Source organism: Lampetra fluviatilis, chromosome 13 (genome assembly GCF_964198595.1).
Source record: "Lampetra fluviatilis chromosome 13, kcLamFluv1.1, whole genome shotgun sequence".
Lineage (NCBI taxonomy): Eukaryota > Metazoa > Chordata > Hyperoartia > Petromyzontiformes > Petromyzontidae > Lampetra > Lampetra fluviatilis.
In genome coordinates, this window is record NC_136287.1 from 3,835,066 (window position 1) to 3,847,704 (window position 12,639).

Consider the following 12,639-nt stretch of genomic DNA (forward strand, 5'->3'; position numbering starts at 1 on the left):
ATGTGACCTGGCCACAAATGATAGGCCCAATGAAGTGGCTTATCATTTGGAAATGTATAGCAGCCAAATAGCTATAAACACATGTTTGTAAATATGGGGGGGGGAGGGGGGAAACGAAGCACCTGGAGAAAAATCTTCTTGAGATGCACGCAAACTCCAAATATACAGGCGTCAGGGTTGGGATCGAACCCATGACATCCTGTATACCAGGCGAGGTAGTTAACATCTCGCAACCGCGGCACCCCTGTGGAGATTGAACGTTGAAATCGGCTGGGGTGTAGGCACTAGATGGACTGTGGCGCTACAGGACTGTGAAATATGGAAGTGATTTGGGGAGACCTTCATCCAGCAGTGGGAAGTTCGTGGCTGATGATGGACAGATTGCTAGAGGAAGCGCAAGCGGTCACCCCCACACATGCAAAGACAAAGACTCTCTGGAAAGCCCCCTAGACCGTAAGGGCCAATTGCTGTTGGTGAGCACATACAAAAGGAGATTGTGGCAAGCGGTATGCATGGGAGCCTTTTTCTCCCAGGTACTGATGTTTACACACCACACCAGGTGCATCTTTAAGGCTTGACTTAGAGGAGGCCCAGAACATGTTAGCCATGGTTGGGAACTGAACTCCAGATTCATAAGATAGTGTGCCAACTATTGCATAACCACTCTATACTCAAAATCGCATACATATGTACAACAACAACAGCCACCATCCACCACTAAGTAGCGGTGACATCACCATGGCGCCTGTGCCAGGCTAGGTGCACGTGAAATGCCGAAGGCTCCCTGACAGGTCGCAGGACAGAGCTCGGTGCCATGGGTTGACTGACTGGCAAATGCATCAGATGTGCCCCCTCCTGTGCCAACGTGCAGCATTTTTAGCGGTGCTCCGCTCATTGTTGTGAGCACTGCTCCTCTGTTGTTGTTGGAGGGCGACTGCCTCCAACTGCCCAGTAGCGTCATTCACGAGCCTCCTCCATACATATATATACACACACACACACCACCTATATACACCCTCACACACACTCCTCTCTCACACACACTCCCACACAGACACAGCACAACCCTCTGTGTCAACCGCTAACAAGGCAAAAGCACATGCTGCATTCAATTTGTATCCTCTCCTAGTGCTGACGACTGCCCTTTTTAGCTCTGCTTAAGATTCTGACATCAAAACGTCAGTAATGTTAATGTCCACCCTGAAGGCTAGTTGTCAGAGCCATCTTGGCTTAATTGCCTTCTTGATCATATTTATTTTGGGCAAAAATTAGTCGGCTCAGTTATTGTGTTTTTTTGCTTCGCGTTTATTCTTCCACCGCACCACCGATCAGCACAGTTCGATACGCATGGTGCTAAAGAAGTTAAACATATGTTGAGGAGTTCCCAGGACGCACTCGGAGACGCCAAAGGTTTATTAAGGGCTGTTACAATCTAACACAAGGGTACACAACTCCCAAGGGGTTAGGGGTCCTACACTGAGTCCTGGTCCCTGCCGGCTAGCTCCGGTCTCTCTCTCTCGTGTCGGATCGTGGACTCTGCCGACTCCACCGACCAGAGAGAGAAGCACCTCTACGGCTACCACCGGCTTCCTTCCAGACTCACTACTCGATCCCTCTCTACCCACTGGTTCCCTCTTCACCCTGCTTACTCTACCCATTCCCACAGTGACCCCGCTTTCGTCACAGAGTCTCCCTTAAGTACTCCACGAGACATGACGTCATCGAGCCGCCCAGCGCGCATGACGTCACGGCGCACTGGACGGCACACATGACGTCACGTCCCCATTCTACTCCTCTACACATACATACATACTGATTTCAGGCGGGGGTTGCCAGCCTTCGGCTGAGGGCACCGGCTCCAGTGGGCTTTGCTCACAGGGGTGGAAGAGGTCACCTGTCATGTGTCACGTGTCCTCGTCGTGTGGCCGGCTGACTTGACAGTCTTTATTTAAACAGGCGAGATGCCATACGGAGATGCAGATCTCCCTTCTCAAGGGGAGAGCTGGACAGGTAAAGTAATACAGGGTAGGATGTGTGCTTTTTGGAAGGTCGTATACATTTCGGAAAGCCACGGACGCCGACATCTTTGAGAAAGCGAAATACATTTTGGATCTGCTCTCGAGCTTTTCCAAACAACTTAATGAAATCAATTTAACTTGAAAAAAGTGAATTGAAAACCCCGTGTATCGTCAACAAACAATCTACACTAAATAATCAGATTTTTGTTTTGGCACCACTTCCACAGCAGCGTTGAGATAGACGATGGTCCTCATGCCCTGAGGCCTGCAGATGAATTTGGACTCCTACCTAGAGGCAGCAACAATCTCCCACGGCAGGGAATGATACCAACAAAACTACCACCCAGCAAGACCCCTCGCGGCTCAGGACAGGACCCTGGCAGCGGTGCTAGAAATCCCTTCTCCGCACGTCCCAGTGGATGTCTGTCGTCTGGAGTGCTCTGTTTCCCACCGTAGACCCCTCGCGCACCCAAGCCAAGCGACAACGCGTCACGGTCGATGACGTAAAACTTGAAAGGATATCCCGTTGGCTGCCATCGCTGGCACAAAGCGTTTGAAGTGGGCTCTTTGTCGGCGCGTTCAAAACATTTAAAATGGATTTTCTTTTGTTATTTGTAAATGACAAAAGCTAAATATTTATGTAGCACTACAGGGTCCTTGGCCTTTTTTAAATAGCCGTATGCACAATTGAAATGAGTTTAATTTGCATGAATTATAAAAAAAAAATACCAAGCTACAATTGAAACACGTGTTTAAATTCAAGGCTATTAATTGAAAAGCAGATTGAGTGCTTATGCAGCTCTTCGCTGAGTGACTGACTGTCCCGGATGTCACACACGGCGTTCACCTTGAGCAAAATTAAACACCTGGACATTAAAAACCGCCGCACTCCCTCTAAGTGGTAACGATTAAACTCCCCCTGCGGAGAATCGATGAACTCTCCTGATTTGGTATCACGATTGCATTCGAGAATTGATTCTTATCTCGTCGCATATGTTCAGTCTCCTTTGTACTATAAGTAAGGCAATAGACAATGCATTCATTTATCAAATACAAATCTGCAAACGGCCACTGTGCACCAAGTAACATCTGTAACAGGTGGTTATAGCCTGCTGCAGAGCTACATTTTGAACATCAGTGGACAATGCAGAAAAATCCCTCATTGTACTGTACTTCTACGCTCCCATAGTATATGTTCTCCACCTTCAACCAACTTGCACCGAGCAAGGTGGTGAAATAAGTGAAAATAATAAAATGAATGGGGCACTGAGGTGGCTAGATGTTCACTCCCTTGCCTGGTACACAGGAGATCGTGGTTTTCGATCTCGACCCTAACGCCTGTATGTTTGGAGGTTCCATGTTCTCCCCGTGGTCGCGCGAATTTAGAAACATACGTTTAGAATATACATTTTTAACATGATAATCACACTTCGTTGAGCTATCAGTGGGCCTTACCTGGTAAAATAAAAATAGTTAATAGGTAAATTCTCAAGTAACCGCCACGACGCGCGGCATAGCATCGGATCGACAAACGGGGGGCCGCAACAGCCGCATGCGATCAAGCTGAGCGGACGTGCCGTGAGAGAGCGCGAAGAAGTGAGAGCGGGTGAGCGCGTGTGATCAAGCCGAGCGGACGTGCCGTGAGAGAGCGCGAACACGTGAGAGCGGGTGAGCGCGTGCGATCAAGCCGAGCGGACGTGCCGTGAGAGAGCGCGAACACGTGAGAGCGGGTGAGCGCGTGTGATCAAGCTGAGCGGACGTGCCGTGAGAGAGCGCGAACACGTGAGAGCGGGTGAGCGCGTGTGATCGGAGGGGGCCGTGTACCTGAGTTGACTTCCAGGGCGGCCTCCTGGCTGTAGCGCTTCTTCGCCGAGTTCGAGGCTACGCAGCGGTAGGACCCCTCGTCCGCGAGCTCCACTTTCGCGATCTGCAGCACGCCGTTGGGCAGCGCCGTGAACCTGCGGGGGGCACAGGTGGACGCACGAGCGCTTGATATGTGAGCACCACCAGCAGCAGCAGCAAACAGCTGTGGTAAACAGCAGGGTCCCTCGGTGATCAAGACAAGCGTGATTACGTAGGTGGTGGTTAGTCGCGTCTATCCCCTCAAGCGCACTGCGATACATTTGCTCATCCAGCCTGCGCAGCTGCATTCGAGGAAATCAAAGGCATGACTCAGTACGATCCTGAGCAGGCAACTTCAAGAAAAACAACATCATCATCATAATGAGCATCATTGCTAGCATCATCATCGCTGGAACAATTTAATCGCATCATATTCTCTTCTCTAGTGGCTGAGGAGGCTACGGTGTTGCCAACTATACACGAGTTGAATAACAAAAATCTCATTCTCAGCACGCGCAATTCCATGCGCGCGTATCGCGAGATCCATCAATCGATGAATCGATGCGATGTTAAACCTCTGGCGTGGAGCGACGGGGTGCCGAGTCCCGAGTGGGTCCTCGAGCTATCAATGTCAGCTGCATGTGGCGGAAAAGCCGCTACAGTTGGGCACAGGCCAAGGAGAACGGAGCCAAGTGAAGCCGGGCCGAGGGCAGCCCGACTTGGCACGACCGGCGCGCCTGGCGTCTGCTCAAGCCGCCCACCGCCGCTTTATCCTTTCTCTTCCCCCGCTATTAAAGGGCGCTGCTTATTTATTTATTTACTCTCACGCACGCGCGTGCAGGAGCGCGCGGGTTCGCCGAGGCCACGTTACATTTGCAATCTGGATTTTTCGACGCAGCCTCTGCGGCAGCTCCGGCCGCTGCACTCAACAATAGGACGGGGTCCCACCACCTGGTGTTGGAAAAGGCGAGGTGATTGTATTTTTTTTTTAAAGCGAGCCGAAATTGTAACAACTTCACAGGTGGTGGACAACGAGTTGCAGACAAGGGGGTAAAAGGAATGTGTTGAGTGAGAATTGACGTGGCTATCAACAACAAGGCAACTCCTATGACTAATTGGGAATGGGACGCAAGCGTAGGATTGATCACCCTGTCGCTGGCCGCCTTTGGGGAGGGTGTATAGTGTGAAAGGCCGAAACACCCTGGGAACCAAAGGTTCACTACTGACGATGCGCTCCCCAAATTTCACCAGGCTTACTGTTCATGAACTCTTGGAAGTGCTTGCACAAAGGATAGTAACATCTCATCCTGTGTTCTTGGAATCTGGTAGCAAGGCTGTCCAGGGGATGGATTTCCAGAACCCACGAGCGGCAGCAGAAAAGGAAACACTTCCCATTGAGCACAGTTGGTTGACGGTGTTGAGCGTTTTGCCACGCAATGGCAGATGAAGAAGTTGACGATGATGATGATGATCAGGGCTTAATTTCAGCCAGAGGTATCTGGAAAATATTTGCCCGTGGGGTCCATGAGGATGACGCTCCATGAGCATTCAAGCCTCGATGATGATTGGGGATCTTGCCTGGTTGAAATGAAGGAAGCGAATGAGTAAATGAATGAGCGCTTGGTAGGCGTCTCTCGCCGGGGTTGCGTGGGGAGGTGTGGGACGTTGTGGGTTTGAGCGTCGAAAACATCGGCAGATGGCTCCTGTTGTCCCACCTGGCTCTCAACAGGATGGACGCATCGTGTCTTAATTACCGCCCTACTAATGAGAAAATCAGGTGCTCTGCAATAATATGACCATGTGTGTATTGTATACTTTGTGAATAGAGCTGAATAAATGTGTTTAGTTAATAAGTTTATTGTTTGGAATATGTACAAATTATTGCAATGGCATTAATCACTGTGATCCCACAACTGTTGTTTTTACTCCCATGCTGTTGAGTTTGTCACCCCATGGAATGCAATAATAATGAAAGCCTCAGTTAGCCTCAACACTATTTTTTCGCAGGGGTCATGGAATGGGAAGTTTGATCAATTATATTCATGAGAGTTTGGCATGGAAATAGAAACACACGAGGGGATAGCGGTCAAAGCTCTTGAATCCTTCAGTATGCTATTGGACCACCTCGGAGTGCAATGGGTATTTCACATGGTATTTAATGCACAATACATGTGCCTTTTCCCCCAATAATATTCCTATCGTGCTGTCCGCCATCGCGTTATGAGCCTGAAACATTTCCATTTTTGGAACTGCAGCTAAGTAGTGCATCACCCCGTGTCAGAGAACGGCAGTGGGAAGTTAACATGACAGGCCTCCTTATCCGCAGTAGAAGCGCACGCCATTCATGGCCTGCAAAGAGTGTCTGTTGCATGTGAAAACTGAAGATGAAAATTTTTTACAGCTAGAAAAAGCAAAATTCTGTGAAAAACCAAATACAATTTTTGGCCAGTCAACAATGATTGGGTGGGACCATCAGCTCCCCATACTTGTTTTAACCACGGATGGCTGAAACTTCAATTTAAACCCAAGGTTTTCAGTAATGTTGGCTCAGTGTTCTAGCCCTTGAAAATGAAACAGTTACATACGCTTGTACACCCAACCACACTAAAAGGGAGGATCCCCTATATAGCCACTAAAGACTGTAGGGACGAGTGCTGTTAATGAGATATTAGCTGTCATGGGGCATGATATGGTGGTGCAGCCAGTACCACGACTGGCTGTCCAGTCTCCCCAGTACTGATGATTTTTTGCTCAACTGCAGGTACTTATTTATGGCTGAGTTAACCGACGGAAAATACCACCGATGTTATCCATGTTTTCGGAAATCGACACACAGGTTATCGGGATCATAGCACATTGCGATATCCGCTGCACTCCCGCTCCCCAACACACACAGACGCGGGCGCGCACAGCAATACCTCAACATGCACAATCCTGGGGGCCCTCTTATGAGTGCAGATTAAATGTTACAGCACCACAGTGACCGGCGGCCAGCGCTCGCATTAAAATGTCAGGGGCAAACGTTTAAAAAAAAGAGAGACAAGAGAGAGAAAAATCCCATCGGAAGCATGGTTCTGTTTGAAATATCTCGGCTGCGCAACTGCGCTTGATGGACGTGGCAACGCGCTAAAGAGATTGGGATTAAGTGGTCACAGCTGCACGTTACTTACGAGAGACACCCAGAGCGAATAATTACCCGCAGTGGCATAATTACACTGGTTATGCACACAAACTAATCACCGCTACCGTTGTTGCTTTGGCCCGAAGCGGGGGGAAGGCAGATGCGGGAGAGGCGATAATATTATTGGGGAGCTCACAGCGTTTAGTGTCCTCGTTTTCACGTGGCCAGGAATAAGAGCGAGAAATGGATCTGCAACGTGGATTCGAGGGTCTCCCGCACGGTGGACACATTTCAACTAAGCGGCGTCACAAAATTAACCCGTTCTCGTTCCGATGACGTACGATGATGTACAAGTACTTCATCTGAAAGGAATCGGAAGAAAAACTAAAATAAAATAACTTTATCGGTACCGAGGCTCCCACAAGGCCATGCGGCAGGGTGTGTGGCAGAGTGTGACGCCAGCTATCGTAGAATGTGGTCGTGTCGCTACGGTTCTCTGCGGTGAGTACAGTGTCTTTTAAAAAAACAGCGCGACGCCTTCCTAAATAAAATTAACAGAATGGGGAAAGGGTTAACGGCATCTCGGAGCTCGGGATGCCGTAAACGCGCGCGTCCGTAATGCCACAATGCTCGCTCGCTCTTGCGTGCCCCTCATGCGCGTGGGTCCAGCCAACAGCCAGGCACGGGCGCTGGGGCCGTTCGCGCCACAAAACGTGCAACGTGGGGGGGCGGTGCCTGGTGTCGTAAATATTTCACGGAGCCGAACGGAAAAGTTAAGAAGTATTTTGAGGGCGTCGGCAGAAAAGCAATCGCGGCAGGAATTTGGCAAGATGACAGTTTAATGAACCTAAGGCTAGAAAGTAATGAGAATCGAAATTGTAGCTTTATCATTCCAAATCTCATCAGCCGGCTGCTGAAAATACTTTTCGATTTTTTAGCACAGAGATTTAGAAATCCTATACATTCCTAAAAGGGTTTACGTTATGTTTATACTACAACTTTTAAAGAGACATAAAATCCTTTAGGTTTTATGGGAAACCCGTGATTTAGGTATATGATACATTAATAAAAAAAGAATTAAACCCACTGTAAATAACAGCAGTGAGAACAGTCCTTGTAAAGCTCTAAAGCTCTTTGCAGGCAGTTGGCTGCTTTGATGATTTTTTTTGACAACTCGCAAGCCCACCAACGTGACTTCGCTGCATTATGGCAAGGCCGTCGCCCAACCCTTGATTTTCAAGGCAGCCTGGCAAGAGCTGGCAATTACCGTCCTCTCCACGCACCTCCGATTAGGGCTCTTTACTGGCTCGTAAAACGTAATGATAATTATCAAGGCACCCACTCGGAGGAGCATTCCGCGCGTGTAAACGCACTCCACAAAAACTACACCTGCGATGCTACCTGCGGTACCGCCTCTCTCCACGCCTCGCGATGGACAGGGGTGCTGGGTGGGGCTCCCACTCTGGGGGGGGGCGGGGGGGGGGGTTCAGGAGCTAAAAGCCCACACGCGCGCCCGATGAAGGCTTGTGCCAGCGGGCACGGCAATAAAATGGCACGCCGCACGTTTAAAGAGCACATTTGCTTGCTTCATTAACTATCGCTTCAATCATAAATATTGGTGCGGAGTGACGTTGTGCGTGGGAGGCTCGGGTGTTTGTGTGTGGGATACCCACTATTTGAAGTTTCCCCCCGCAGGGAGGTCTTGAGTGGATTTGAGATTTAGCCGGTGCGATAAGACGCCGCCGAGATTGAGAGAGCGGAACCCACGGCCCTCGCCGTTTAAAAAGAATCATCCGGCATTACACCGCGACTGTGCGTCAGGGTGCAGCATTTTCACCGTCACAATTGGGAATCACGATTCAACAAACACCCCCTACCACCGCCCCAGGGGATTACTGCGCCACAACACTGAACGAGGGGCCAAGCGTGAGCATAAGCGGCAAGAGCGTACGGCACCTGGGAGCATACGGGGATTCAAATCCAACACTCTCGACGTGCCATTTGGAAACTGTACAACGTAGTGTGGTGGTCAAATTGCATGAATGCGCTACGAACCCGGTGACCCGAGTTTGATTCCCACTCACGGCCAACACCGGTGAAGATTATCTGAACCCGTCCTGGGCCTCCCACTGGGTAGACAAAGGCGGCCGGACGTGGTGCTGCCCATCCACCGCCTCGTGTGCCGTGCAGGCCTTCATAGGTGCTATAGGTGCTACTCGCGAAGAGCACTTGCCACAACAGTCTGTTAAGACTATCGGGGTGGGGCGCTGGGGGTGGGGGGCATCTTTCTCTTCGTGGTTTGTTGGAGCACAGAGGGACGGAGCGGGGGACGGTGATCGTGGTGGGGGGGGGTGAAGAGTTCTCACCGCGAGTCGGGCGGCAGGGCCGTGTGGTCCCTCTCCCACGCGATGACGGGCGGCGGAGAGCCCTCGATGCGGCACTGCAGGCGCGCCACGCTCCCCTCGGGCACCTTCTGCGGCACCGGGTGCTGCGTGAACTTGCTCAGCACTGGAGTCGGCGACCCGGCGGCCCGCACGCAGCACGCACAAAGGGCATCAGAAAAAGCCACACGTACACCAAGCCACGGTCCTCTCTGAAAATATGTAACAGGGTGGACATTCCTCTCGTCCGATTGGTTAGCACGGTCGCAGCTCCGATTAGCACGTTTGGCTACGTACGGTGTGAAAGAAGTTTGACATACGTACATAAGGAACCGAATCCCGTTCATCGACGCAAATGACGCCCTTCATCCGCACGCCACAGCGCAAATAAGAACACAGATCAAAGGCGGCATTGTCTGTAGGGATGCTGCCATGGTGTCGTGTTTGGCGGACTAGGCTCATGATCCAGAGGCCGCCAGTTTACACCTCCCGTCGCACGGCAGTAGACGACAAAATATCTTCAAGCCCGCCGCCTCCGTCCACCCAACAGTATGAATGGCACACAGCTGCTAGTCCGTTGGTAGGTCGCGTGTTGTGGGATAAAGTGTGGGTATTTACGCCTCTTTCAGAATGTCTGGCCAGCCTGAAAACAGAGGCCAAGTACCATACGGAGGGAGGGCTTCTTTAGAGCTCATCATAGTGCATGTCCTTCCACAAGCAGTGGCGAAACAATACAATTGTAGGACCGCACAATTAGCTTTTACGTGTCCTTCATTTATAACAAGGTGAGAGTGAAAGAGACAAAGGTTTACTTTTAAAAGGAGATCTGGGTTTAAACACAATTTACCGATTGGAGTCTGAGGGCACAACTGCTGAACAAGCCCACAGGACAAATCAAATGGCCAGCGGCCCAATCTGACCATGGATCAAACCTCGGCACGGGAAGAGGGATGGTCGGGGGTTCAATTGGGTGTCTAGGGGCTCAGCCCCTTCAACCCCCCCCCCTCCCCACTATAAAATGAGATGCATGACAAACTAAAACAAACCCCTCAATTACATTCATGCCATTTAATGCCACCTACATTCATACTGTCTAACAACATTCATACCGTTTAACTATGAAACTATCAGCGTATTGAAAACCGAGCGAGATGAAATGCCCCCTCAAGATGTAACGCGAATGCAATAGTATTCCGCGTGTGAGGAGCGCCCCTCGTGAGGAATGAAAGCGAGTAAACTTCGTGCTGACTTTTGGGAGGTGACATAATAATTTAGAGGCACACCCTGAGTCACGAGCGCTTGTCCGTGGAGTTAGTAACCGAGTTAACTGTGGTGGTAAAGTGGTAATGTGCACCTTTTAAATTGCACGGCGATACCGCGCTGCGCCATCGTGTGTGCGCCGCCACTTCGGGCCGACGACCGAGATCCAAAGACACGCAGGATAAATAATTTATTCAAAAAAATGTATTTTGTAAAAAAAAAAAAATTCTCCAAATGTATCCCAATTGTGCTATCGGCGTCAGGTGATGAGACGATTAAATCCAATCGGATCTCTCGCAGAGAGCAGTGCAAACCCTTCGCGTTCGAGAACGGCCCACAGAAGTGGTTATCACAGAGCCACCTCTGAGATCCCGTCTCGTGACCTCTCTTCCACACAGTAGAGGGCAGCACTATCTCACCCGCTCTCTATATGAGAGCAATCATTTGTCGCGCGACAGACTGATGTTTTAATTCTCATAGCTGGAACTGAGCTATATTGATTGCAGGGCCAATTTTTTACGTGATGCTTTTTTTGCGTGTGCAGCTTTAGTAACCGGGTTGAAACTATCAACTCACTGCACTTGGGAGCCCGGCTTAATCACACGTGCTTGTCTGGATCTTACCAGCGGTCAGCTCTGAGCCACAGGGCAACCTCACGCGACAGATTGCGGCACGAGATGGCAGACACTTGACGTGGGTCAGCGCTGCTATGCTGATCGGTAATACGGTGCTGGCTGGTAATGCTTAGGGGTTTTTGACCAAGATTCATTGCAGTGTTCTCCCACTGCAGATGAAGCAAATGAACAGGAATGGGTATCACGCAGATCAGCCGCTGGGCCCCATTAAGGAAAATAATAAGAAAAATGTCCGTGAAAATAAAAAGAAAATCCCCTTAAGGCGGGGAAAAAACTGCTCTCTTCTTGCACCCAATTACCCATGAGCGAGAGACGGGAGTGGGGCGTGAAAGAGGCACTGCGTGGTCACTTTTGCTTGACAACGTTTACGCCGTTAAAAATGAAACGTGAAATACAACTTTCGGGGGGGAGGGGAGTACAAAGGAGCGAGGAAAGAAACTGGGGAGACCCGGCTGATGGTCCATCCTTAAATCACCGCTCAACGGGTTACGCTCTCCGCTCGCTCGATCAAAGCAGGCCCACGGTGCTGGCTCAATGCTCAATGCGAGCTGGCGATGACGATCTCCACGTCACAGACGACACTCTTGCTCGGCCGAGCAGCCAGCGGTTGATCACCCCAGATGGACTCGTTTAGTTGTTGTTGTTTTTGAGGAACTGGCGGTTTTGGCCGAATCCAGACGCAACCAAAAACGATTTCCAATAAGTAGATACGCCGCACACTGGTGGCCATCAGCTCGTTTCGAATTCCATGCTTATCAAGGAAAACGATGCCTCGGTCATGCCAACGTTGCAGAAACATAACTCCGCTCAATCCAAATAAGCCCATTAATCCCTACACCTTGGAAAAACAAAGGCGCAGGAGAAAAAATACTTTTCCTAAAACTTCTTTTTTTAAATCAGAGGTACGAAAATACCCATGGGGGGCTGAAGGCTTTTTAGAATACTTTGGCTCAACAGCGGGGAGTGAGGGAGGCTGAGGGAGGCTGAGCGAGTCGGAGGAGGTGAAGGAAGGGCAAGAGTTGGGTGGTGGTGGTGGGGGGGAATGGTTTTAAAAATAAAGTCAATAAAATGTGATGACGGACGGGCCGCCCAAGTCTTTCCAACAAAAATAAAGTCCCTCTAAGCATTCCAGCCATTTCGAACACCGAGCGAGCCGTCAAACAATGAGGGCCTCTGAACATTCAGGCGCCGACCGCCCACGATTGCAGCCAGCAGCGTGTTTCCACTCCGCGTGGTGGGGACGTGAAACGCAGCGTGGCACACACACGGCTCAAGGCAGCTGCAGACGAAAGCCAATTAAGGCTGAGAACTCATTATGCAAACCCGATCGTATCTCTCGCTCTCTTCGCTCCAGTCACACTGCGCAACAGCCCACGGTGGAA

The 12,639-nt window shown here is 50.3% G+C and overlaps 1 protein-coding gene across 2 annotated transcripts in view; it reads right to left on the bottom strand.

Moving 5' to 3' along the window:
* The window catches only part of LOC144935435 (immunoglobulin superfamily DCC subclass member 4-like), a 135,676-nt gene that overhangs the window by 31,654 nt on the left and 91,383 nt on the right, over positions 1 to 12,639 (bottom strand). For both annotated transcript variants that reach the window (XM_078862069.1, XM_078862068.1), the window contains exons 3-4: positions 9,348 to 9,489; positions 3,843 to 3,976 (exon numbers count right to left, since the gene is read on the bottom strand). In XM_078862069.1, coding sequence (XP_078718195.1) covers positions 3,843 to 3,976; positions 9,348 to 9,489 — 276 coding nt within the window. The remainder of the gene's footprint in view (positions 1 to 3,842; positions 3,977 to 9,347; positions 9,490 to 12,639) is intronic.